The sequence below is a fragment of the Pristis pectinata genome, chromosome 15 (genome assembly GCF_009764475.1).
Source record: "Pristis pectinata isolate sPriPec2 chromosome 15, sPriPec2.1.pri, whole genome shotgun sequence".
NCBI classification, from domain to species: Eukaryota; Metazoa; Chordata; class Chondrichthyes; order Rhinopristiformes; family Pristidae; genus Pristis; species Pristis pectinata.
Genome location: NC_067419.1, coordinates 20517607 through 20545130, shown reverse-complemented (window position 1 = coordinate 20545130; position 27524 = coordinate 20517607). Strand labels below are relative to the sequence as shown.

The window sequence follows — 27524 nt, the reverse complement described above, 5'->3', positions numbered from 1 at the left end:
AAATCTGGAAATTTGCTTCAAAAGTATTATCTAGAATATATTTGGAAAAATCTGTACACTACCAATATTTAACAGTCTGTTTTTGACAGATCTGTTTCTCCCTACCTCTTTCAGCTTTTTGGCCCATGGCTTCTGTGCTTTACGGAATCCATCATCTGTCTCTTTTGTTTCTTTGAAGCCTGCCATCATTTGCTTGTGGTAGGCCTCTTTCTGCCAGTTCTTGATCTTTTCAAAATCTTCATTCATCAATGCACTCTTGACCTCCAGATGCAGCTCACTGACTTTTTCTGCCTCAGTCATTAATGATACCCATGCTTTTTCCAAAGTCCCATACTGTGGTCCTGCAAAGATGACAACAACCAATAAACCTGTTCTAACACTTGTATGAATCATATTGATTATCCCAAACAATTAACAGCTATCAACATTTATCTTGCCTTCAATTTTATTGAAACCTATATCATCTTTGTAGAAAACATTCAGGAAATCAGAAGGATTTGAACAGAAAGGACAAATTGCAATCTGGAGAAGGGTCAATTCTATGTGGATTTCCACTTTTAAAAAGAGTGTATTTTTTTTATATATACAACAGTGATAACACAAATCAGTTATACTAATAAGGTTGAAAATGGGCTTATCCTTCATCTGTGCGTAACCCCATTCAAAATTACTAACTTAAAGACCTATGAGTTCTTGAGTGTCTTCAAAGTACACTCATCGGTTTCTTAATAAATTAAAGATATCAACATTAAAAAGTATTGAAACATGCCCAGTGATGCCTTCATACACAAGAAAACAAGCAACATATAGAATTAAACAGTGCAGAATCTTGCAATTTCAGCCTGAATGCGAGACTGATTTGCAAGCAGGCCAAAATCAGAGCTTGAACCTGTGCAGAAGCTTGTAGTTTTGAATGTCTCTCAGGCTACAATAAGGCTATTAAAAGATTAAAAATTAATTGTGATACAATCACATTTTTAAACCACACAATTGACAAAATATTATTTTTGAATAATCAATAGAAAATGCTTTGACTTTTTAAAACCTCTAACAATATAATTATAAACTTAACCATAAAATATCAGTTCTCATCTTAATTTTAGGAAGAGAGTTGAAGATCAGTAACATAAAATTTAAGGGAGTTCCTATAAACTGTTAAGGAATACAGACTTTTCTTTGCAATAGAATGTTGTGCTGATCTAAGTGAAGTTACAATATCATGACTGGCTGTCAGTGACTGATGCAGGTCAATCCTTCAGTCTGGCAAAGAGTTAAAACATCAGTGACGTAGTTTAATAATTAGAATTTAAAAGGAAGCAGAGAGTAAAAGGGTCCCAAAGACTGAACTGTGTTCATTACATGAAGCCCTTAGTGCTGGACATTACATTCTCCAGCACGCTAACAAAGTTGTAGGAGGTACTTACTACGTTGCAGCTTTCCCTTCAGCACCTCTACATCATTCCTGTCATTCCAGGTTCATTTCTACCTCTATCTAACTGAGGAGTGGCACAGTTGTGCAGAAAGATATCACAATGGTCCAGCAGTTAGTGCTCCTGCCTCACAGTTCCAGCAACCTGGATTCAATCTGGAGCTAGGTAGCATCTGTGTAGAGTTTACATCTTTTCTGTATGAAAGGTCCTCTGGTTTCCTTCCGCATCCCAAAGACGTGGTGATAGGTTAACTGGATACAATATATTATCCCCAGTGTAGGTAAGTTGCCAAAGAATCAAAGGGAGTTGATGGGCACGTGAGAGAACATTTGCAGGTCCACAGGGAAATAAAAGGGAGAATGAGAGTGGTGGAATTGCTCTGCTGAGAGTTAGCACGGACAAAGTGGGGCTGAATGGCAGGCAGGCAGGCAAAGGAAGAGAAGCAATAGAACCATGGCATAGCTGTACAGCTGTCCTCAGAGAATGGAGTGCTTTTTTCCACCAGATAAAGCAGCACAGCTTGGGCTCTATGTACTGCAAAGAACTGAATTCACCAGGACCACTTGCACAGCCTCCAATGAGTCAGAGTTCAGTGCACATTGGTACACAGCTCCATCCATCCCCATTGCTGCCTGAAGCATCTACTGATTACAAATGTGATCAACACTGAATCACCTACTTAAAAACCCAAAAAAGGTAATACATAGAGTATTCATCTTTTTTCTTAAAGCCATGGAGTTTTGTTTATTAACAAAAAAAATTTAATAAAAGGTGTTAATTTTTATTTGCATCAACTGCATGCTGGTTAATTGACCAGCCCAGCTTTCTGTACTGTTTCAGCCAATTTGCATGGTTTACACCAATACAAACATGCATAAATAAGCTTCAAAACAAATATTTCCATCCAAGAAATATGAAAACATTCTATTCGTTCAACGCACAGATAAAACCCTTTCAAGTCATCTTGATGGAAGTAATGATAGATCAGGAACTCCATATTTACCTTTCTCCAACAGCTGTTTCCACCTCTTGGCCCATTCTGTAAGTTGTTGAGCATAACCCTTCTCTATACGAGCTCGTTCATGGAGGCAATTCATAAGATCATTACAGAGCCTGTGGCCATCGTCAATGCGCTTTACAGAGCGCTTATAGTTCCCAACCTGTAGACAGCAAGGGAAAAATAGATAAATATTGTTTGGTAAAAATTATGTTTTTGTGAAAATTATTATTAATTGAATACATTTAGCACTTTAAAAGTAAAACAGAGCACAGGAAATACTCAATGTCAGGCAGCATCTGTGGACAGAGTTCTGTCTCTCTCTCTGCTAAAAGGTCATTGACCTGAAAGTTAACAGAGACTCTTACCACAGATGCTGCCCAACCTGCTGAGTATTCCTTACACTTTTTTAATTTTTGGTTTCCAGTATCTGGAATATTTGCTTCTGCATTACATTAAAGTATTAGCTTTAGCTCAGCATTAGCAATCTGCCTCTGAATCAGAAGGGTATGGGAACATGCCTCATTCAGGGTAGTAATGAGTAAATACTGCAAATGAGGTCTCACCTTTACTTAAGAGTTAGATAGCACAGAAACAGGCCCTTCAGTCCATCAGTTCCATACCAACAAGATGCCCCATCCAAGCTACTCCCATTTGTCAGTGTTTGGCCCTCAACCTTCTAAACCTTTCCAATCCATGCACCTGTCCAACTTGAGACAATAAACCAACACTCCCAACTGGCTTTACACAGGAAGATTACAGATTCAATTACACATACAAGAGTAAGAAAGTTCTCTTTGGTTTTCTAGCCAATATTTAATTACTGAACCAGCATCTCCAAAACAAAAACAAAACATCTGATTAGTTTTGATGCTCATGAATTTTCTGTGCACAAAATGGCTGCTGTTCTTTAAATATTGCTATGGGCAAATGAGGGCTTAAAGCCATTTTGACTTTGTGCTGAAAATGTCTATTTCATTTTAGGGCAAGCATTTTAATAATATTTTGAATGTAGTGAAAAGTGCTAATCTATTACAAGTGAACATGACAGAAGATTTTAATAATAAAATAAATGTTATAAATTTTATTTCAAACCTAGGTTTTTTAAAATCATTCATTTCATATGAATGAAAATTATAAGGAAACTTGCCTCTTTGTAACTGCAGATGCTGGAGATCTAAAATAAAAACAAAGTGCTGGAATTGTTTATTGGTTCAGCATCTATATAGAGAGCTACAGAGTTAATGTTTCAGGTTAGTGACCCTTCAGGACTGAAGTCAGGACACTAGTGTGTTTTAAGTTGCGGGGGTGGAGGAGAAGAGGAGGAGAACAATGGGAATATCTGTGATAGGGTAAAAACAGAAGTGGTCCAAGTAACACATTGTTTTCTGAGCTGTACAATGAACGAGGGCAGTCACAAACAGAATGATAAACAAAGGATCACGCTAGAGCTGTGGGAGGTGGATCACAGCAATTGATGGAAAATTGAGGCAAGATGCTAGAAATACACAGATCAAGCAGAGAGAGAAACAAAGTTAATGTTACAAGTGGATGACCTTATCGTCAACGATTAGATAAAGTGACCTTATGCCTGTGACTTTATTTCTCCATCGCACTCTGACTATTCTTCTTTGGCCTCCTACGCTATTCCAAAGAAGCTCAATATAAATTCAAGGAACTGCACTTCATTTTCCATCAAGGTTTGTTGCAGCACTAAGGACATAATTGATTTCAACAGTTTCAGAAAACCAGTTTTCTCATGTCAGAATATCAGTTCTAAGGTCATCCATCTGCAAGATTAATTCAAATTTTTTAGTAAATCATAGTGAGCTGAAGCATAGAAACAAGCCCCTTGGCCCAAGGAGTTTGCACCGACCATCAGCTGCTGTGTTCTGTCAATTACAATTTCAGCATTTTATTTTAAACTCCCTCTTTAACTGCTCTCAATCAACTATTAACCAGTCCTGTTAGCATTGACAATCTTGATCTCCACTTTATCATAGACATGCCCTACATTCTCCCCTTCTCTACAACTTGGTTTTCGACTTCTCCAATTCTGATGAAGGGTCAATAATCTGAAATGTTAACTCTGCTTCTCTCTCCAGAAGATGCTGCCTGACCTGTCATGTATTTCCGGCTTTTTCCATTTTTCCCCTCATTGTAATGTTGACTAAAATGTGCAAGCCAACATTTTGAATACGTTGAAAAACATGGTTAGGCTGAATCTTGCTTGCTCTGGATTGCAGTTCTGAAATTATACAGATGAAAACAAATTTCAGCTTACTAAGTGACAGATGCCTAAGGAGAGATCTCAATAGTAGGGTGCTTGATGCAGTCGTTACCGAGACCTACTAACTCGTCTGTGGACTGCCAACAAGAACAGCTGTTTGTGTTCATCTCAGGTGAGTACAAGTAGACAAGGACTGGCAATAGTGAATCCAGACAGCAGACAGAGTCCAAAAAGATCTGGTTTGTGTATTTTGTACTAATGTTTCTCAATGCTTGGCAAAGCAACTACTGCAAGCTTTGTGTTTACAGAGGCACATACTTATAGAACTGTAACTAAGTTTGGCTTCATAGTTTTTTTTAATGAAGTTTCGCTTGATGGTAAAAAAGTGAAGTTACCAATTATAGATACCAACTTTACAAACAGCCCAATTCCATTATGAAAAAGTGGGCTCAGAGAACTAAAAGTGGATTAGAAGTATGGTTTAAAAGTGAGCACTTTACAACCATATGTAGATAAATTGCCAGAACAATATGAAGATCAAAGATTTGCATAGCAACATTAAGGGACATGAAGCCCACATATGCATCAAGTCAAATATCATGCAAATTTAGTGCAGGCCTAGTCTGGTACCATTTGCGCTGAAGGCTCACGTGGAAGAGTCCAATAGTTTCAAACAACACTGTGTTGGTCAAATCTGTAGAGATTGATTGGGCAACAGCATTGACAAGGTGTCTAGAGCAACTTTACAAGGACTATAATTATCAAACAAAGTGATATTGGGGCAGTGCTATAAGACAGATCCTGAAACACGAGCAAAACAGAAGCTGAATTCACTTGCCAAGGTATTATCCAAGCTGGACCTGTCATATGTGAATGCACAATTAACTGTGGATTAAGAAAGCAAATACTATCTAACAGTGAACTACAAGGGGTTTTATTCATATACCAATTGGCAGGAAGTCATCACCCAAAAGATGAATGCGTGGCTGAGTGACTGGTGCAGGGGGCAGGGCTTCAGATTTTTGGATAATTGGGACCTTTTTTGGGGGAGGCAAGACCTATTCGCTAAGGATGGGTTGCACCTCAACTCCAAAGGGTCCAATATCCTGGCGGGAATGTTTAATTTAGTTGTAGGGGAGGGTTTAAACTGATCTGGCAGGGGGATGGAAACCAGGATGTTAGGTTACAAGATGCTAAGGTAAGGGAGGAAGTTTATAGAAACAAGTCCAATGAGGATGGCAAGAAGGACAGGCAGGTGAGAAGTCAGGATAATTTGCTGAATAATAGAAGTACAACAAATCAGGATGTTAGGATACAGAATGTTAGGATAGGGGATGAGGTATATAGGAACATGTCTAAGATAGTATGTAGTGAAGATGGTAAGAAGGATAGACAGGTGGAAAGTCAGGATAATCTGCTGAACAAAAGAAGTACAACAAAATCAATAGCAGATACCGGACTAAACGTACTATATTTAAATGCACGTAGCATTAGGAATAAAGTAGATGACCTAGTGGCACAACTACAGGTTAATAAATATGACATTGTGGCAATCACCGAGTCATGGCTTTATGACGGATGTGATTGGGAACTGAATGTCCAGGGGTACACAGTGTATAGGAAGGATAGGCGGGTAGGCAGAGGGGGAGGTGTGGCCATGATGGTTAGTAGTGATCTAAAATCAAACGAAAGGAAGGACATTGGATCAGAGGAGGTGGAATCCTTATGGGTGGAGCTAAGAAATAGCAAGGGTAAAAGGACAATAGTAGCAGTCATATCTAGGCCCCCTAATAGCGGTCAGGAAGTGGACGATAAGTTGCAGTTTGAGATAGAAAAAGCATGCCAGAGTGACAATGTGACGATAATTATGGGGGATTTTAACATGAAGGTGGACTGGGAAATCCAGCAAGGTGGTAGAACTCAGGAGAGTGAGTTTGTGGAATGTCTAAGGGACGTTTTTCTGGAGCAACTTGTTGAAGAGCCCACCAGGGGATCGGCTGTTTTGGATTGGGTGTTGTGTAATGAATCGGAGGTGATTAGGGAACTAAAGGTAAAGGAACCAGTGGGAACCAGTGATCACAATATGATTGAGTTCAGTGTCAAGTTTGAGAAGGAGAAGCTGATAAATGGTGTATCGATATTTCAGTGGAACAAAGGAAATTACAATGGTATGAGAGAAGAATTGGCCCAAATTGATTGGAAGAGTAAGCTAGCTGGAGGGACGGCGGAGGAGAAATGGAAGGAATTTCTACAGGAAATAAGGAAAATGCAGGATAGATATATTCCAAGGAAAAAGGTTTTGAATGGAAAAAAGGCACAAATGTGGATAACGAGAGAGGTGAAGGCTAAAATAAAAGCAAAAGGGGTGGCGTACAAAGAAGCAAAAATTAGTGGGAAAACAGAAGACTGGGAAGCTTTTAAAAACCTGCAGAGAGAAACTAAGAAGGTCATTAGGAAAGAAAAGATGAATTATGAAAGGAAGTTGGCGGATAACATTCGAAAGGATACTAAGAGTTTTTTAAAATACATATGGAGTAAAAGAGAGACACAGGTTGATATAGGACCAATTGATAACGGTGCACGAGGTATTGTAATGGACAATAGAGAGATGGCAGAGGAATTGAATGAATATTTTGCATCGGTCTTCACCGTGGAGGACATCAGCAATGTGCCAGTTAGTCAGGTGTCTCACGAAATGGAACTGAGTTCAGTTAAGATTACTAGGGAGAAGGTGCTAGGAAAACTAAATGGGCTAAAGACTGATAAGTCTCCCGGACTGGATGAGGGGCATCCCCGGGTTCTGAAGGAGGTGGCTTTAGAGATAGCGGAGGCATTGGCGATAATTTTCCAGGAATCGATAGATTCTGGCATGGTTCCGGAGGACTGGAGGGTCGCAAATGTAGTTCCGTTGTATAAGAAAGGTGGGAGGCAGCATAAAGGAAATTACAGACCTATTAGTCTGACGTCAGTGGTGGGAAAATTATTGGAATCTATCCTCAAGGATGGGGTTATGGAATACCTAGAGGTGCAAGGCAAGATAGGTCCTAGCCAACATGGTTTTGTGAAGGGAAGATCCTGCCTGACCAACCTATTGGAGTTTTTTGAAGAAATCACAGGTAGGGGGGATAAGGGAGAGGCGGTAGATGTTGTGTATTTAGACTTTCAAAAGGCCTTTGATAAGGTGCCTCACAAGAGACTGATTAATAAGATGAGAGCTCATGGAATTACGGGTAGGATAGCAGAATGGGTGGAGCATTGGCTGGTTGGCAGGAAGCAAAGAGTGGAAATAAAAAGATCTCGTTCTGGTTGGTTACCGGTTACTAGTGGTGTGCCGCAGGGGTCGGTATTGGGACCGCTCCTTTTTACCTTGTACATCAACGATTTGGATAATGGAATAAATGGTTTTGTGGCTAAGTTTGCGGATGACACCAAGATAGGTGGGGGAGTAGGGAGTATTGAGGAGATAGGAAGGTTGCAGAGGGACCTAGACAGTTTAGGAGAATGGGCAAGGAAATGGCAGATGAGATTCAATGTTGAGAAATGTGCAGTTGTACACTTTGGAAGCAGAAATAAGCAGGCAGATTATTATCTAGTAGGAGAGAAGATACAAAGGGACTTGGGGGTATTCGTGCAGGATACCTTAAAGGTTAACCACCAGGTCGGATCGGTGGTAAAGAAAGCGAATGCTATGTTGGCATTCATTTCGAGAAGTATAGTGTATAAAAGTAAGGAAGTGTTGATGAGGCTCTACGGGGCACTAATGAGGCCTCATTTGGAATAGTGCGTGCAGTTTTGGGCCCCACATCTTAGGAAGGATGTGCTGACGTTGAAGAGGGTTCACAGGAAATTTACGAGGATGATTCCAGGAAATGAAAGGGCTTACGTATGACGAGCGTTTATCGGCTCTTGGACTGTACTCACTGGAGTACAGAAGAATGAGAGGGGACCTCATAGCGACATTTAAAATGTTGATAGGAAAGAACAGAGGAGATGTGGCTAGGCTGTTTCCCTTGGTGGGTGAGTCCAGGACCAGAGGGCACAATCTTAGAATTAGAGGGTACAGTTTCAAAACAGAGATGAGGAGAAATTTCTTTAGCCAGAGGGCGGTGAATTTGTGGAACTCCTTGCCACATACAGCAGTGGAGGCCAGATCAGTGGGGGCGTTCAAGGAAGAGATAGATAGATATCTAAATAGTCAGGGTATCAAGGGATATGGGGATAAGGCCGGAAATTGGGATTAGAATAGGTTTTTTTTCCTCCCCATTCCCCATTTCTTTTTCCCTTTTCCTTGGAGCAGACTCGATGGGCTGAATGGCCTGCTTCTGCTCCCTTGTCTTGTGATCTTAGGCCATCACCAAAGCAACTGAGATGACATTTTCATTGAAATGTGCCAGAGGAGTAAAACCTCCAAATATAATATTCAGGCTTCATTAACGTAATTATAAGCTCAAGAAAAGTAAGTGCACCTTTCAAAAGAGGTTAATTTAAACCAGAGGATTGACGCAAATGGCTACAACCAGTCAGTAAAAAGGTAGAAGCCATTGTCAAAGCCAGAACAATTAATAATATCACTGAACTTCAATTATTCCTTTGCCAAGTATCTACTGCACCTCACAACAGCACTGACTGCTGCATCAACTGCTGATGGGAGGATTATTAGCCCAGTTACATATGAACGTAATTTACAGAATCTCCAGTTTTTTTGTTTTTCTTTATTTTAAAAAGAAAGTAATAGGAGCTGGAGTGGGCTATTCATCAGGATCATGGCTGATCTAGCTCAGAGATATTTTCCAGCACCATCCCCATATCCCTCAATTTCTTTAATATCCAGAAATGTATTGATCTGTTTTGAATGAACGCAACACAGCCTCCACAGCCATCCAGGATAGAAAATTTTAAAGTTTCACCACCCACTAAATGAGGAAATGCATCTTCATTTTACTCCTAAACAGCCTATTCATTATTTTGAGACTCTACCCACTGGCCCTAGATGTCTCAGGCAGGGAAAAAATTCTCCGTTTGGAATGCTTGCTTTCATTGATCAAGACATTGAGTACAAGAGTTTGTTACAGCAGTACAAGGTGTTGGTGAGACCACACTTGGAGTACTATGTGCAGTTCTGGTCAATTAGCTATAGGAAGGATGTCAATATGCTGGAAAGGGTGTAGAAAATGTTCACAAGGATGTTGCTAGCACAGGACGGCTTGAGTTATAAGTAGAGACTGGATGGGCTGGGGCTGTTTTCTCTACAGTGTAGGAAGCTGAGGGGTGACCTTATAGGAGGTTTATAAAATCATAAGGGGCATACAAAAGTGGATAGTCACAATCTTTTTTCCTAGGGTAGGAGTGTCTAAAACTACAGGGCATTGGTTTAAGGTGGGAATTTTTTTTTAAGGGGACCCAAGGGGAAAGTTTTTCCACATAGAGGGTGGTGGGTATATGGAATGAGCTGGCAGAGGAAGTGGTAGAGATGGGTATTATTACAACATTTAAGAGACATTTAGACAGCCACATGGATAGAAAATGTTCAGAGGAATATGGCCAAATGAAGGCAAATGGGACTAGGTCAGGTAGTCACTTTGGTTGGCAGACAAGTTAAACTGAAGGGCCTGTTTCTGTGCTGTATGACTCTAATCTACGTAATCTCTCCTCCTATGGCAAACCTGCTACCTCTGGAACTATTTCAGTGAATTTTTGCTGCAGTCCTTCTTTGGTAAGTACATCTTTTAAGTAAAGAGATGAAAACTGTACAAAAGAGGCCAACATCAGGTCCTTATGAACAGCAACACTACCCTATTGCTTGCGATTTAACAAATACTTTTCTATTACGTGCACCAAAGTGGATGATGTTATATTTTCCACCTTGTATTCAATCTCCCATGTTTTCTCCCACTCACTTAGCTTGTTCAATCTCCCCTTGAAGCCTCCTTACACTCTTTTCCCTATTCACAATCTCATCTAATTTAATATCATCAGACAACTTGGAAATATTACATTTGGTCCACTCAGCTAAATCCTTGACGCAGACTGTGAATAGCTGGGGCCCAGGCATCAATCTCTGTGGTTCCTACTAGGCAAGGCCTGCCAAATGGAGAAGGATCTGTTTATTCCCACTCTACTTTCTGTCCAATGACCAAATCTTAATCCATATCAATGTATTACCTCAAAATCCACTTGCTGTAACCTTGTTGATCAACTTCCTATGTTGGACATTATCAAAAGCCTTCTGGAGATTTAATGTTCTAGCTTTAAAAGCATCTACCCTGTTAAACCACTAACCACCCCCCCCCCCCCCCCCCCACACACACACAATTTTATATGCATCAATAAGGTCTCATTTTTCTTGTCCCATGAGTATGGGCCCAATCTACTCAATCTTTCTTCATTAGACAACTCATTCATTCTAGGATTTAATCCAATATACCTTTTCTGCTTTGCTTCAAAGGCAATTTTTTTCTTACTTTAAATAAGGGAATTAAAATTAGACTCAGAATTCCACTTAAGGTTCCACTCAAACTCTGTACAGGGCTTTCCAAGTTTTGCACACCATCCAGCTTACAACAGAGTTAAAATTAATTAAATGAATCTAAATTTGTTAGCTATTACCAGTGACAATAGTTAGAATGCACTCAATTCATTAATGACATTGAGGAAAACAAAGGTGGTGTCCTTCTTTGGTCTGGCCTACATGTGACTTCAGACCTCCAGACCCACAGCAAGATGCTTGACTTTGAATTGCTCTCTGAAATGGCCTAACAAGCATTCCGTGAAAGGACAGTTAGGAACAGGCAATAAATGCAGGCAATGTGAATGATGCTCATACAAAGTTATCAGCTTTTCAGTTTCAAAGATATTGCAAATTATCTAACTGTGATAAATCAGAAGTCAGTTAGCTACTTTTTCATTACTGCTGGAATACATTTTTTTCTGTAGGTACCACACTAAAAACTATCACCTGCCAGCTTGTGCTCCCCCCTGCCCACATTTTTATTCTGGCTTCTGCCCTCTTGCTTTCCAGTCCTGATGAAGGGTCTCAGCCGAAACGTCCATAGATGCTGCCTGACCTGCCAAGTTCCTCTAGCAGTTTGTATGCGTTGCTCCAGATTTCCAGCATCTGCACTCTCTCTCGTGTCTACACTAAAAACTAATCTGGCACATTGGTGCTGCCAGATTAGAAGATTTTTCAAACTATGGTATTGAATTTTCATGATACCCCATGCCATTTTGATTTTTTTTTAAAAAGATGTTAGGCAGTATATTAATAAATTTTCCAATGAACTAGGCTGGCTTAAAGGGAGCACAGGAACCAGGACCCTGGTGAGTGGAAGGGAGTATGGCAAACATTCCATGGTTCTGTGAGCCAGATACAGAACCACTGAATAGCCAGATATAACAGATTATTGAAGTTTTATTGTATGTAAATTTATTATTCAAATCACAACATCTTTGTACAACTTGTAAGACTTTGCAAATAACTACAAAATGCTCTCTGCATTTACACGCAGTCACTATTTCTTCCCAAAAAGCTGAATGCTTTTTGATACGTACATTTTGGTATGATATCTAGCACAATCTAAGTACTGATAGTGACTTTACTTATCCCATTTATTGTTTGCTAAATATATGTACTCCTCTCTTGTTATTCACAAGGAATACATTCCACACGCTCACAAATAGCAAATTTTGCAAACAACGATTTTGGCCAATAAAAAAACCATTTTAATGCCCCTACCTAAAAGTACCCAAAATACCCGAATAATCTATTAAACATATCAGTAATATCATACTGTTTAAAAAGTTAATTATGGTATGTCACAGGTTCAAAAGATTATAGTATGCGTGCAGGTTTGGAAACAACTAAATAGGAAACTGGAGTTTGGTTAACTCAGTCCGTGGACCAGCTTTATTAATACCAGGTGGAGCACAAGGGAGTAGTGAGCCATACTCAGTGAGCATATAGTTAATAATGGAACCATATAAACAAGAACTGTGATCAGATCTGAAAACACAACATGCAGTTGTATAAGCACAGACCGCTCTCTATTGGATCAGCAGTAGCAATGTTACACATTCGGGAGCCACTTGACACAAGTGGTCTGGGAACTGATCGCTACGTTCCACAGATATTGATCGTGAACAATTAAGAATGGGAACAACAAATCCCTGAGTAACAAGGGGTGAGTGTATATCAAGTACTTGTATTTGTGAGTGTATAATCAAGTGTAAATGGTGTAGATTTGATATACAAATTCAGCAAACTAAATCAAGCAAGATCAAAACATAGGATAAAATACAAAGCAACAGTTCAACCATACCTCCCAGAAGCTGTCACTGGGTGCTTCAATCATAACTGAATCATCATATGACATGATTGTATTGAGATTATTCTTGCAGATCAATGGCAGTTAGAAATCTTCCAAAACTAAAAATAAAGTGAAAAAAATTAGTATCAGTAGAAACATTACACAAAGCAACAATAAAATTAGCTTTCTAGCATAATTGTGATATAGAATTTGTTTTGACATTGCAGTTTCTTTTTTGAATTGAGCACTGTGGGACAATTCTGCATGTCATTTAACAGGTGAACAAATTCAATCTAAAATATCCCATATATTTAATATAACATTTAAATACACATGTAGAGTTGCCATATTGATGGAAAAGGTTTCCTAAAATGCTAGCGAATTTCCACCAGTACTTTATATCAGTGTTAATGCTGTACATTTGCATAGAGTGTGTCAAAGAGTAGATGAAGCCCAAATCATTTGAATAAGTTTGGTGTGAAAAGTGAACCTGGAGGAGGAAGATGATATGACTTAATGGGAGTGCCCCTCCACAACTATTGAGCCATGAAATATTTCTAACGCAAAAAGGGCGTATAACCTCAGTAAAGTTACACCCAGAATTGCAAGCCAGAATAACAACAGCCGAATAGGTTCTCAATTTAAAAGCAGCACAAATGGAAGACTTATACAATGTTGAAGGTGACAACCAGCTTGAAGAGTAAACAGTTAACAGCATATTGTGCAGGGGAGGTCATGTGTTACAAATTTGATCAAATTTTTTTTGAGATGGTGACGAAAATGCTTGATGAGGGTAGGGCAGTGGATATTATCCACGTGGACTTCAGTTAGGCATAACACGGTCACTTATGGTAGGCAGATCCAGAAGATTGAGGCACATGAGATGCACAGATTTTAGATTGGACTCAAAATTAGCTTGGCCATAGAAAACCGAGGGTAGTGGTAGAGGGCTGTAACTCTGACTGAGGATCTGGGACCAGTGGTGTTCTGCAGGGATTGGTGCTGGGACCTCTGATTTGGACGAAAATGTAGGTGGGCTGATGAGTAAGTTTGCAGATGACACAAAAATTGATGGAGCTGTAGATAGTGAGGAAGGTCGTCAAAGGAGTCAGCAGGATATAGACCAATTGGAAATATGGGCAGAGAAATGGCAGATGAGTTTAATCAGGACAAGTGTGAAGTGTTGCACTTGGGGAGGTCAAATGCAAGAGGAAAGTGTACAGGAAATGACAGGATCCTTAGGAGCACTGATGTACAGAGGGATTTAGGTGTGCATGTCCACAACTCCCTGAAAGTGGCAACACAATAGATAGGGTGGTAAATAAGGCATACAGCATACTTGCCTTTATTGGCCGGGGCATCGAGTATGAAAGTTGGGAAGTCATATTGCAGCTGTATAAAAATTTGGTTAGGCCACATTTGGAGTATTGTGTGCAGCTCCAGTTGCAGCATTAGAGAAAGGATATGGAGGCTTCAGAGAGAGTGCAAAAAAGGTTCATCAGGATATTGCCTGGATTAGAGAGTATTAGCTGCAAGGAGAGTTTGGACAAACTTGGATTGTTTTCTCTGAAGTAAAGGCTGATGAGTCACCTGATAGGAGATTATAAAATTATGAGAGGCATAGATAGGGTGGTTAGTCAAAGTTTTTTCCCCCCCAGGGTTGAAATGTCAAATACAAGAGGGTATAGATTCAAGGTGAGGGGGAGGAAGTTTAAAGGAGATTTGAAGATTTTTTAAAAATTATGTGCAGAAAATGGTAGGTGCCTGAAAGGTGCTGTCAGGGGAAGTGGTGGAAGCAGGTATGTTCGAAGAATTTAAGAAGCATTTAGACAGGCACATGTACAGGCAGGGAATGGAGGGATAGAGACCCTGTGCAGGCAGATGGGATGAGTTTAAATTGACATCATGGTCGGCCCACAGTGTCTGTGCCAAAGGACCTGCTCCTGTGCTCTACTCATCTGCATTCTATGTTCTATATTTCCCACTGGTACAAATAAAGGAAAATCCAGCTACTTTAAAATTATTGGAAGTTAATAACTAGTACATAGGCATGAATGTTAATACAGGTGCTGATTGCTCCTTTATAGGTCTCCAAAGTACCTCCAAATATTGAGGCTCAATTTATCCATCTGCAGCAGCTGCCACCATCTATCCCTTCACAATTTGGAGCATTTATTTTGAGAAAGGATGTTTCAAGGTCAAAGTGCTAAGCTTATGACCTAAGTGCAGAGGCTTTGACAACAGGGTTTCAGTGAGAAAGCTGAGTGGTGACAAGGTTGGATCTATACTTTTCTTTTAAACCTGGTAGTAACTTGAAATGGCAGTCAGGGGAGTGGTACGCTCCTGGTGGGAAATGTGGGAGATCACGGAGAGGTCAAGCGTACCTGACGACAATGTTTGCCGGAAGTGTGTCCAGATGCAGCTCCTCTCAGACCACGAGGAGCATAAACAAATCAGAAAGAGTTTTATATTTATGAAAAATACGATGATGCTGGAGGAACTCAACAGGCCAGGCAGCATCCGTGGAGAAAAGCAGGCGGTCAACATTTCAAGTCAGGATCCTTCTTCAGGACTGAAGATAGGAAAAGGGGAAGCCCAATTTATAGGAGGGAAAGAAGAGCAGTGGTAGGTGGACAAAAGAGGGGAGGCAGGGTAGGCACAAGGTGGTGATAGGTAGTTGCAGGTAAGAGATAGTGATAGGCAGGTGCGGGGAAGGAGAACAGAAACACCCGGGGATGGATCAAAGGTAAGCAGAGAGAAAAAAAAGTTTCTCTAGAATTTTATATTTATGAGCTCAGGGAGATGGTCACTGCAAAGGTTCAGCTACATCGTAGGTAGGATACCAATGGGGGCAGGCAGATGGTTCAGGTGCCTCCTGTGGCTATTCCCCTCTCTAACAGGTATACCACTTTGGGGGGGGGGGGGGTAAGGGGAGGGATGGCCTCTCAGAGGATAGTAGCAGCCAAATCAATGGCACTACAACTAACTCTGTTGTACAGCAGGGAAAGACAAAGTCTAGAGGAGCAGTGGTGATAGGGAACTTGATAATTAAGGGGACACATAGGCATTTCTGTGGCTGAGAACGAGACTCCAGAATGGTGCATTGCCTCCCTGGTGCCAGGGTCTCGGATTAGGTGTGGAACATTCTGAAATGGGAGAGTGAGCAGCCAACGGCTGCAGTCCACATTGGTACCAATGACATAGGTAAGAAAAGAGACGAGGTCCTGCAAAGAGAATTAGGGGGTTTGGTACAAAGTTTAAAATCAGGACCTCTAGGGTTGTATTCTCAGGATTACCCCGTGCCATGTACTAATGAGTGTAGGAATATGAAGATAGGACAGCTGAATGTGTAGCTAAGGAACTGGTGCAGGGGGAGGGCTTCAGGTATTTGGATCACTGGGATCTCTTCCAGGGCATGGACGAACTGTACAAGAAGCTTTATACATACATTAGAAGCAAGATGGTAGCTAGGGAAAGAGCAGGTCCCTTCAGATGATTCTTTACATAACTAGAAACTGTGTAACCAATTAACCTGTTTTTGGTAATGTGAAAGGAAAAATGTGGGTCAGTTGCTTCTTTAAACAGTACCAATGTAGACTATGTTCTACCATGTCAAGTTTTCAGGCAAGTTTGCTCTATGACATCTGTAAACACTTTAGCAGAGCAAAATATTTGAACTGAAAGTATTTACAAACTAATTCCTGAAGCATATTGCTATCACTTTCACACCAAAATGGCCATTCAATGTCTATCAGCCACAGAGCAATCTATTGACATAAATCAACAAAATACATGCCTTAGCCTCCCTGTTAATGATTCAAAACAGTAGTCACACAAGTAACCATAAACAATTATGCTGTAGTATCCTTTACTCAATTGCACAAGATGTGTGGAAAATGAGCTGCCAACATATCCATGCCAAGGAAAATGGATAAGCAATTCAACTCCTTTATCCATACTTCCCTGATAAAATGAACAACCCAGAGCTATTAGGATTAATACCATCAAACCCCTCCAGCCACCAAACCTGTGAAAACCTAATATGAAACTATGTCCTCTATTAGTAGCTTATGATGGCAGCTGAAATGAGGCGAGTCCTCTGAGCAGATAGCAAGGGGAAGGCAGATTTCGATATGCAAGGCAGGATCTGGGAGACATAGATTATGAGCAGCTGCTTGAGGGGAAAGAACAGCTGATAAGGAGGCATTTAAAGGCGAGATAAGAGTGCAGAGTCAGCAAGTCTCTGACGTGTAAGAGGCAAAGGATGGTAAGTTTCAGGAACCTCGGTTAACAAAGATATTAGTTTGATCAGAGAAAAGGAGGAAACATACCTCGGGCATAGGAAATTGATATTGAATGAGTTGCTTGAAGTTTATAGGGAATATAGGAGAAAACATTAAATTAGGAGGGCCAAAAGGAGCCATGAAATGACCTTGGCAAGTATACCTTAAGTACATCAGCAACAAGAGGGTAGCTAAGGAAAGAATAGGTCCTCCCAGAGGGTAATCCAAGAATGGAGCCAGAGAATATAAGTGAGATTCTGAATGAATATTTATCATCAGTTTTCACCAAGGAAAAGGACGTAGAGACTGCAGAGTTAAGGGAGGGGATATGCTGGTATTCTGGAGCATGTCTGTATCAAAAAGGAGGAAGTACAGGAAATCTTGGAGCACATTAGGGTGGATGGGATCTATCCCAGGATCCTAAGGAAAGCAAGGAAAGACATTGCTGGGGCTTTGACTGAGATTTTTACATCTTCGTTAGCCACAGATTAGGTATCAGAAAACTGTTGGATAACTAATATTGTCAGCATGGTTTTAGCAGGGGAGATATTGTCTCACAATTCTGACTGAGCTTTTTATTTTGGGAAGATGTAACTAAAAAGATTGATGAAGGCAGAGTGGTAGATGTGGTTTACATGGATTTTAGTAATGCTTTTGACAAGGTTGCACATGGTAGGCTGGTGCAGAAGGTTAAGGCAAAAAGGATCCAAGCTGTGTTGGCAAACTGGCTCCAGAATTGGCTTGGTGATAGGAAGCAGGGAGTAGTGGTAGATAGGGTTCTTCTAACTAGAATACTGCAGGGGTTGGTGCTGGGCCTTTGTTATTGTAATACATTTAGATGACTTGGTTGAGAGCGTAGGTGGTCTGATTAGTAAATTTGCAGGAAAATGACACAAAAATTGGTGGAGCTGTACCTAGCAACGAAGGTTGTCCAAGAATAAAGCGGAAAATAGATCAGCTGGAAATTTGGGCTGAGCAACATATCAAATTCTGTTAGGGCATATAAAGTCAATGGCAGGGACCTTAGGAGTATTGTAATACAGAGGGACTTTGGAGTGTCAGCACATAGCTCCCTGTAAATGGTGACACAGTTGGATAGGGTAGTGAAAAAGGCATTTGGTATGCTTGCCCTCATAGGCCGAGGCACTGATGAGATGAATTGAGACATCATGTTGCAGTTGCACAAAACTTTGGTTAGACTGCCTTTAAGAGTATGTGTACAGTTCTGGTCACCACAGAAGAAGAAAGATGTGGTAGTAATAGAGAGAGTACAGAAGAGATTCACCAGAATGTTGTCTGGATTGGCGGGCTGTAGTTATATGGAGAGATTGAGTAGACTGGGTTAATTCTTACTGGAATGTAGGAGGCTGAGGGGTGACCTTAGAGGTTTACAAAATTGAAGGGCACAGATAGGGTGGATAGTTAAGTCTTATTCCCAGGGCAGGGAAGTCTAAAATGAGAGGGCACAGGTTTAAGTTAAAAAGGGGAAAATTTAAAGGAGATCTGAAGGGCAAGTGTTCCCACACACAGAGCGGTGAACATCTCGAATGAGCTGGCAGAGGAGGTGGTGGAGGTAGATACAATTATAACATTTAAAAAGGTGCTTAGATGGTTACATGGATAGGAAAGGAATAGAGAGACAGGGGCCTAATGTGGACAAATGGGATTAGCATTATGGTCAGCAACAGAAAGTGCTCTAAATACTCTGCAAGTGAGGCAACATCATTGGAGAGAGAAACAGATATTAACATTTCAGTCCAATAATGTAGTCAGTTTACAAAAGTAGAAGTTTTAATGAGATTTGGATCACTAATTTTAAAATTAGTAAAATTGATATCATGTTACGTTTATAAAAATTCCCCAATGTTTTGCATTTTTAAAAAAAATGTGTAACTACAAAACTTAAATCTATCAATTCTGAAGGACCCATTGTACACTCCCACCATTCCATGTATTTATTTTAAAAATCCAGCTAATGAATTGTATTTGGTCATGCAAAATTTTCTGGAGATATTCCATCAATAAGGCATGATTATTATACCAAACTAATTACAGGCATAACAGTCACTGAGTTTTCAATCTAATTGTTTTGTTACTCATGTTCTTGTGTACCACTGCTAGAGCTGCCACCATTTTGTATCACCTCCTTCCTGTCACCATTAATAGAACAGGAATTATAGCTAAGTATTGCTCAAACTGGATTCAAGTCAAGTATGCAAAAAAAAAGGAATCCAATTTCAAAGTCTGTGCGCTACACCACTTTTATAAAATGATACTAGGATATGAACAGAAATCTAGATCTTGATATGATGTAATTTCCTGTATTATGGCTGCAATACAACATTATTCCTGACATTCACAGAACAAAGAAGAATATGGTACAGAAATGGGCCCTGCAGCCCACAATGTCTGTACCGATCATGATGCCAATTTAAACTAATTCCATCTGCCTGCACATGGTCAATAGCCCTCCATTCCCTGCCTGTTCAAATGCCTCTTGAACATTGCTTATCATATCTGCTTCCACCACTTTCCGTGACAGCACGTTCCAGGCACCTACAGCTCTGTATATAAAAAAAACTTGCCTAGTAAATCCATTTCTCTGACCACATTTCTAACTGGTCTATATCCTGCTGAATCGTTTAACAATCTTCCTTACTGTCCACATCTCTGCCAATTTTTGTGTCATCTGCAAGCTTACCAATCAGCCCACCTACATTTTCATCTAAATCATATACATCACAAACACCAGAGGTCCCAGAGTGGATGCTTACAGAACCCCACAGGTCACAGAACTCCAGTCAGAATAACACCCTTCCATCACTACCTTGTCTTCAATAGCCAAGCCAATTTTGAATCTGGTCTACCAAGTCGCCATGGATCCCACATGCCTTAATCTTCTGCATCAACCTACCATGACAGTTCTCATGGTAGGATGATACTCAACTAATTTAAATGTTAAACATTTCTTCAACACCGTAATCAAAGACATAACTGGTCCAAGGTTATGTCATCACTTTTAGGGTTAAAAATGACACTACATTACTAATACAGCTTTTGCCCAAATATAGATACTTTTATTTTTGGATTTCAGATTCTCCGTAGCTCTGAAATACAATTTTTCTAGGTAAAGCTTTCATCAATTAATATCCTTTAGTTTTTGAAACACACCACTAGGTCTCTGACTTAAAAGTAATATTTTCTCCCCCTTTATTCCCAGGTTTACTTCTGTAACTTAATTTAGTTGTGAAAGTCTTTTTCTCATTAACACTGCAAATTGCATGCAACATAATTAAAATCCAAACACCATTGCCTTCCAGATATTTGGACAGTTTCAGTAAATTCACTCAAACTCAAATCATACTATGCCATCAATAAAATGATTTTCAGGGCATTTATACTCCCCACTCTCAAATATTTTAATTAACCATGAATATTTTGACAATTGATATACTCTCTTGGGAATTTGAATATTTGACCCTACGTTTCTTGTAGCAAAGGAAAAAGAGAAGGTACTGTCCATGCTAACTGATGGAATTTTAAAATAAATCAAATTTATAAAAATCAGTTTTTGAGAACAGATTGGGAGTTTATCAGACCTCCCCCATGTTGTGTTCACAGGTAGGCAGTCATCTCTCAGTGGCGAACAGGAGACAGATGGGAGTAAAATTAAGTAACAAAAGCACCACCTGATTTTATCTAAAATTAACCTCTTATTTCTTTGTAGCCATTCATGATGTGAAATTCTAGAAAGGTTGCCTAAGCCAGACGTTAAATAAAACTTGCCTACCACATAGGTGATTGTTAGGTTCTGCTGCAGACATAACATTGATTACAACTATACTCTCATGCATTAACCTCACAATTATCGTCACACTTTCACAGTATTTGAGGGAGTAATTTTAACCTAATAAAACATAAGCTGCATTTATATAGTTCTTTTGTTGTGCTAAAATGTCCCATGGGGATTTATGGGAATATTATTAAACAAAATTCGATGCTGAGCCTCAAAGCTGAAGATGCCTTAGGACAATAATCATTCATCATATTTATAAATGACTTGGATCACAAGAGAGAAAATATTAAGAACAGAAGCAGGAGTAGACCAGTCAGCCCTTTCTAACAACTATTTTAAATAACTGGTTTTATTTAAGTTTCTAGAAATGCCAAACATCATAATAGCAAGGCATTCTGTGATAGTAATCCCACTGAATGCAAAGAATATGTAGTTAGAGTCTATTGATGATGGTCATAACCTAGTACTTGGGTAGTGTGAATGTTACTTGCCACATCAGCCCATCACAGAATGGTGTCAGTGCAAATATAGGACGTTTTATTTTCTGAGTAATATCTCTGAAACGGATTCAGGAGTTATGGAATTATGTGAATATAGTAGGCATTAATGCAAACGAGAACTAGTCTTCAGTTCTTATGTAAATTAAGATAAGAGATAAGATACAATATCTTTATTAGTCACATGTACATCGAAACACACAATGAAATGCATCTTTTGCGTGGAGTGTTCTGGGGGCAGCCTTCAAGTGTCGCCACGCTTCCGGTTCCAACGTACCATGCCCACAACTTCCTAATCTGTACATCTTTGGAATGTGGGAGGAAATCAGAGCACTCAGAGGAAACCCAAGCAGACACAGGGAGAACATACAGTGGCCTGAAATTGAACCCGGGTCGCTGGCACCGTAACAACGTTATGCTAACCGCTACACTACCATGCCTGCCCACAATTGCAAGCAGTAATCAGTTTGAAATTAAAATAATTGCTTTGTAGACAAACAATGCTGACTACAGGCTACTTAGCGATATGGTTTGCAAACTGACATGGCCATGAGCCAAATAATAGACAATGGAGATATGTTCATTGGCCTACATCAAACACCTTCAGCTGTTATCTTGCATCATTGTGATAGAGATCAAGGAAACATCCAGACCAGCACATCAAATATGGTCATAGGCATATTTGCTCTATCAATAACTGGGACATTTGTGTACCCAAAGAGACAGCCCTCACAACATTAATCTTAGGTGTCTGGGTTTTCTGTCCTCAGAAGCTTTTAGACCATCCATGTGAATTACTTTGTCTCAGCAACGGTATTTGAACATTCATAGGTGTCTTGTCAGTTTAGTGTGCTCCTATTATAAATACGTAATTCAATGGAACCATTCGTCAGACACAAAATATTGAAGTAAACAATGTAGCTATTGAAATTGTATTGAATCACCTGATGTTATCTTTGTTCGTTCGAGTATAAATACTTGATGTAGCTTGAGTTCAGGACACTCTACCAAGAGGGTCTCCAAGTGATGAATAAAGACCTTTTTATATCAACCAGCTTCAGTGTCTCCAGTGATTGAGTTCACAGTCACAACAGTAGGTATTACAACTTTCTGCTTGGACCACACCTGGTGAATTGTAAACATGTCTTTTGAAGTATACGAAGCGTAGATTTACTAGAATTATACTTGGACTTCAAAGGTTCAATTACAGCGATAGATTACTCAAAGCATGGGTTCTATAAGAACGAGCAAGTCAAAACTTGCAGGCAATATGGGGAACAAATTAGGTGGGAGGAGGAAAACTTTTTGCGAGTTGAAAATTCAATAATTTGGGTTCATGAAATAAAAATCAGATCCAGGTTTTTTGGGAATGAAGCTAGCAAACACTTCCATGTGCAAGGTGTGGTAAAATTTTGGAACACTTTTGCAAATGCTAACTTTTGCTAGGTCAATTTAAAATTCTGTTAATACAACAAATAACAAAACAGTTAATCATAAGAATTTATTTTCAACCCAAAGCAAGCAATCAAAATAATAGCTGAGAAGGTGATGCAGCAATCAGGAGTACATCAGCAACCACAAAACCAGATGCCACAAGTTTGTTGCAAAATTTCAGCAATGAGGGTATTGGTTGGATCACTGGCTTTTCATTGCAATGCAGGTGCTTTCATTTTTATCAAGTACATTTTATTTATTTAGAATGACTTCTGATCCTTGGGTGCAGGATTCATTGTCACACATTTTTGTGCACATCTTCAATTTGGTATAACAATGATGAATTTCTAAAAATAAAACTAGTAAGAGGAATTTGCATCAATTCTGGCATTTTTTTTTTATTTGATCTTCTGTAAAATCCTGGTCAAAACAAATGGATAGGCACACCTAACCTAGATGATCCTGCTGGTATTGTGCCTAATAACACCGAAGAGTACATTTTTAAAATTTGTTCATAAAGGGTCTGTCACATCTCCAAGTAGTTCAGTGAGTTACTTGGAAAGTGGATATACAGAATTATTTAACAGAAACAAGAATAATGTTTGCAAGAGACCAAATATAGTAGTAGCTAGAGGGGTATGAAGATTAAGAACTGAATGAGTAGAACTTGACTACTATTTCATCGTAGGCAATACTCCAATGTTGTATTTCATAACATCATTTAATCATATGCAAACAAACAAATACAGATCTTTAAAATTGATCTATTTATAACATATTAAAAAGCAATATCAAAACTTCATCTCTTGTTACACATCCAAGTACAAGTCAACTGTGTCTCATACTTCACATTTGCTTATGACATATGACTAGGCCATTCGGTGATAACCTAATTTCCCTGAAACCAAACGTCGCATATCTACTAACACCCGATTCCCACTCAACCCACACTACACGGTGGGGGGGGGGGGGGGGGGGGGGCAGTAATTTACTGTAACCAGTTAACCAAGCAAAAAATGCATCTGTGATGTGGGAGGAAGGCAGTCCACTCATTTAGAGCCACAGAATCACAGGAACAATTGTGCAAACTGCACACATACGGCACTGGTAGTCAGAATTGAACCTGCATCATTGGAGTTTTGAGACAGCTGCTATATCTGCAGTGCCAGTGTCAAATGAATTGTTTGCATAGCTCCATTACCTGAACACATGGATCAAATTTATGTGGAAATAGTATCAAGATATTTATATAAAGAAAATGCAACCCACAGAAGAACAATCTACCAATAAATGCATTAGAACATTATTAGAAGAGAATCCAACTCTTCAAGCTTGCTCTGCAAGTCAATAAGATCATGGCTGATCTACTAATGCAACTCCATTTTCCTGTCCAATCCCCATCTCTCTTGATTCCCTTGGTATCCAAATATGTATTGATCTCAACCTTAATTACACTGATGAACAAACCATAGGCAGGTTTCTGGGGTTCAAAATTCCAAAGATACTCAAGCTACGAATGAAGTCTTTCTCCTTCTCAGACTTAAATGAGAAATTCCTTTTCCTGAGACTGTGCTAGACTCACATGACATAGCCTCTCAGCATCTACCCAATCAAGCCCCCTAAGAATTCTATGTTTCATTTCATTTTCCAAATGCCAGCATGTATATAGACTTATTCTACTCAGTCACTCCTGATAGGCTAACACTCTTACTTCAGGATTTCTTCCAAATGTACAATACACATTATTGGAAACACGCCTGGGTTCATTTTCACACCTTAACCAGGAGGCCAGATATTTAGCCCAGCAAATCTTGGGCATGGTCCAAAAATTTGCAATAATTAGGTACAGAACAGCTAAATTTGTCAGTGTTGAATCTGTTTTATGTCTCCACCCAATGATTCTACCATTACTTTATTAATAGCTTTGAATCAAGCATTTCAGTTGATCATATACTTAAAATAGCACTGAATGTACAGCATAGTAACTCGGCATTCAATCTGCAAGTTTATTGTAATAAACACTTTGGTTTGAATACAAGATTTTCTTCATGACTAACAGATACAAATGAAAAGAGTGGCTGAGTTTTTCTTCAAATTGCATTAGCTAGAACACAATTGTCTGAAAGACTGAAATTTTAATCAAGACATACAAGATTACTGAGATGTTCTTCAGTACCATCAACAGTATAGCAACTGCGAGATATATTTGAAAATATAAACTATAGAAAGATCATTGCAGCCTTCAGATGGTTCAGGTCTATACCAGTAAACCAAGAGCTTGGGAGAGAGTTACCATTTTGAGTGAAATAAGGAAACTGTTTAAAATGAGCATGAAATTCAACTGGTTAGATTACAGTTCAAGTTTATGATAAAAATGATTTATACAATCACAAATGTTCAGAAGGGCCATGATTGAGGTATAGACAGGGAAATATAGACAGGGAAGAGTGCAGGAAACTATTCTCTACGTAAAAGGTGGATAAAACTAGGGGTAAGAGATTTAGAAGGGATCTCTATGACTCTATAATCACAGAAGGATCAAGAAAATTCAATATACACAAGTCACCATAGCTCTGCAGATGCTACTTAAACAGTGCCACCAGCAGGGGGATGGGACCCTATTGATTCCTCAGCCTCACTTTCCAATAAGATTTCATTCTGCATGATGAGAAGCCTGAAGCTGGCCCAATAAACAATGATCAATTCACATTAAAAATGACTTAATACAGTGTTTTAACTGTCATGGAAAAGCAATTCAGGCACTGGCAAAATGCCACTTCTTGTCACAACAGCTGAATCAGAAGTGTGCAACTGTGTGGTGACCTAACAGAGGTCTTTAAAATTCAGAGGTCTGATAAGGTCTGAGGGAAACCAAAATTTAACCCTTTAAGGAATTCAAAGGAACTTCTTTACTCAGATGGTTAGAAGGTGAAAGTCTATAACAAGGAGTAGCTAAGACATAAAACACAGGTGCATTGAAAGGGAAGTTAGATATGTAGATGAGGGTGAGAGAAAAGGATATTTTTTAGGCTTAGATGAAATAGGATGCAGGAAGTTGTGTGGAGCATTAACAATTCTCACATGGGAATATTTTCTTGTTTTAAGTTCTATATAGTTCAATACAACTCTTGTAAGATTATATACAATCCACATTAGCTAAACTTGAGCAAAAATACAATAAAACAACTTTTAATTTGAATTCAATGACTAAAACATTTGAAAACGATCAAATGAGTTATCAAATGCAATGTAATTTTTAAGCTCCCCTTGTAATTATGGAATTTTGTCCTTCTTACTCTGAAAATGGATATAAAATACTCATTCAGTAAATCAGCCATTTCTTTATTGACCATTATTGTCTCATCCACACCAACTTTTGTTGGGCCCCATGTTCCTTCTACTTTTCTGATTATAAATTTTTCAAACTACATTCCATCCAACCCTCCAGTTGAAATCCTTCTCCACTGCACTATTAATCCTCACTGTTTGCTTTGAGGAACCAGTTGCTCAAAGTATTGAGTGGATGGTCATAATTACGCTCCTATGCGCCACTTTTACCTACAGCTTCCTATCTTGTCTATTACTGGCCATCAAGTCTCTTATACCAGTTTCCCTATTCCAAGGATCCTGTGAGGTAACTATCCTCTGGAACATCTGCCCCCGAACACTTCAAAATGTGTCAGGCTTTGCCTAATTGATTTACAAACTATACAACTTTTTGCAAGGAGACCGCATATTTGTATACATCATACATAGGCATTCAACCTGTCTGGTTTCATTGCAAGTCAACATCATGCCACTGCTACACATAAAGGGGTTTTAAGAAATCCAGAGCAGCACTGAGCAAGTAACATTATATTGCTCTCTAGACAGCTCCCCAGAATAACAAAGGAAACAAGCACATGTTGTTTCTGTTATTCTATGAATGCAGAGATTGACATTTTGAGCACCAAAGCTGGGAATCACCTGGGGAGTTTTGTACTTCCATTATCCAGAGTAAATTGGAGACAAAAAGACATGGTGTTTCAAACATTTTTTAATTCCCAGTCATTTGGTCAATAATTGTTCTTATATCATAAAACAGGCACTTTATTTCCATTTTTTTCCTCTCTCTCAGCACTACTGTTGTAGAGTCATAGAGGGTTAATGGCCCCATTAACCCTCTACAACCTATCCCCCACAGTACGGTAGTGTAGCAGTTAGCATAATGCTATCACAGCAGCAGCGACCTGGGTTCAATTCCAGCCACTGTCTGTAAGGAGTTTGTACGTTCTCCCCATGCCTATGTGGGTTTCCTCTGGGTGCTCTGGTTTCCTCCCACATTCCAAAGATGTATGGGTTAGGAAGTTGTGGGCATGCTACACTGGCGCTGGAAGCATGGCAACACTTGTGGGCTGCCCCCAGAACACTCAATGCAAAAGAGGCATTTCACTGTGTATTTTGATGTACACGTGACTAATAAAGATATCTTATCTTATAGCAACACAGCAAGGTAACTTCCATAAAAAGCAGCCCACAGACAAAATTACTGATTTTATTTTTAAAGATTCTTAA

General features: G+C 39.4%; 1 protein-coding gene across 2 annotated transcripts in view; it reads right to left on the bottom strand.

The window, feature by feature from the left end:
- Positions 1 to 27524, bottom strand: part of LOC127578357 (protein kinase C and casein kinase substrate in neurons protein 2-like) — a 114197-nt gene that overhangs the window by 34781 nt on the left and 51892 nt on the right. For both annotated transcript variants that reach the window (XM_052030296.1, XM_052030297.1), the window contains exons 3-5: positions 12973 to 13079; positions 2434 to 2590; positions 106 to 341 (exon numbers count right to left, since the gene is read on the bottom strand). In XM_052030296.1, the coding sequence (XP_051886256.1) occupies positions 106 to 341; positions 2434 to 2590; positions 12973 to 13026 (447 nt within the window). In that variant the 5' untranslated portion in view covers positions 13027 to 13079. The remainder of the gene's footprint in view (positions 1 to 105; positions 342 to 2433; positions 2591 to 12972; positions 13080 to 27524) is intronic.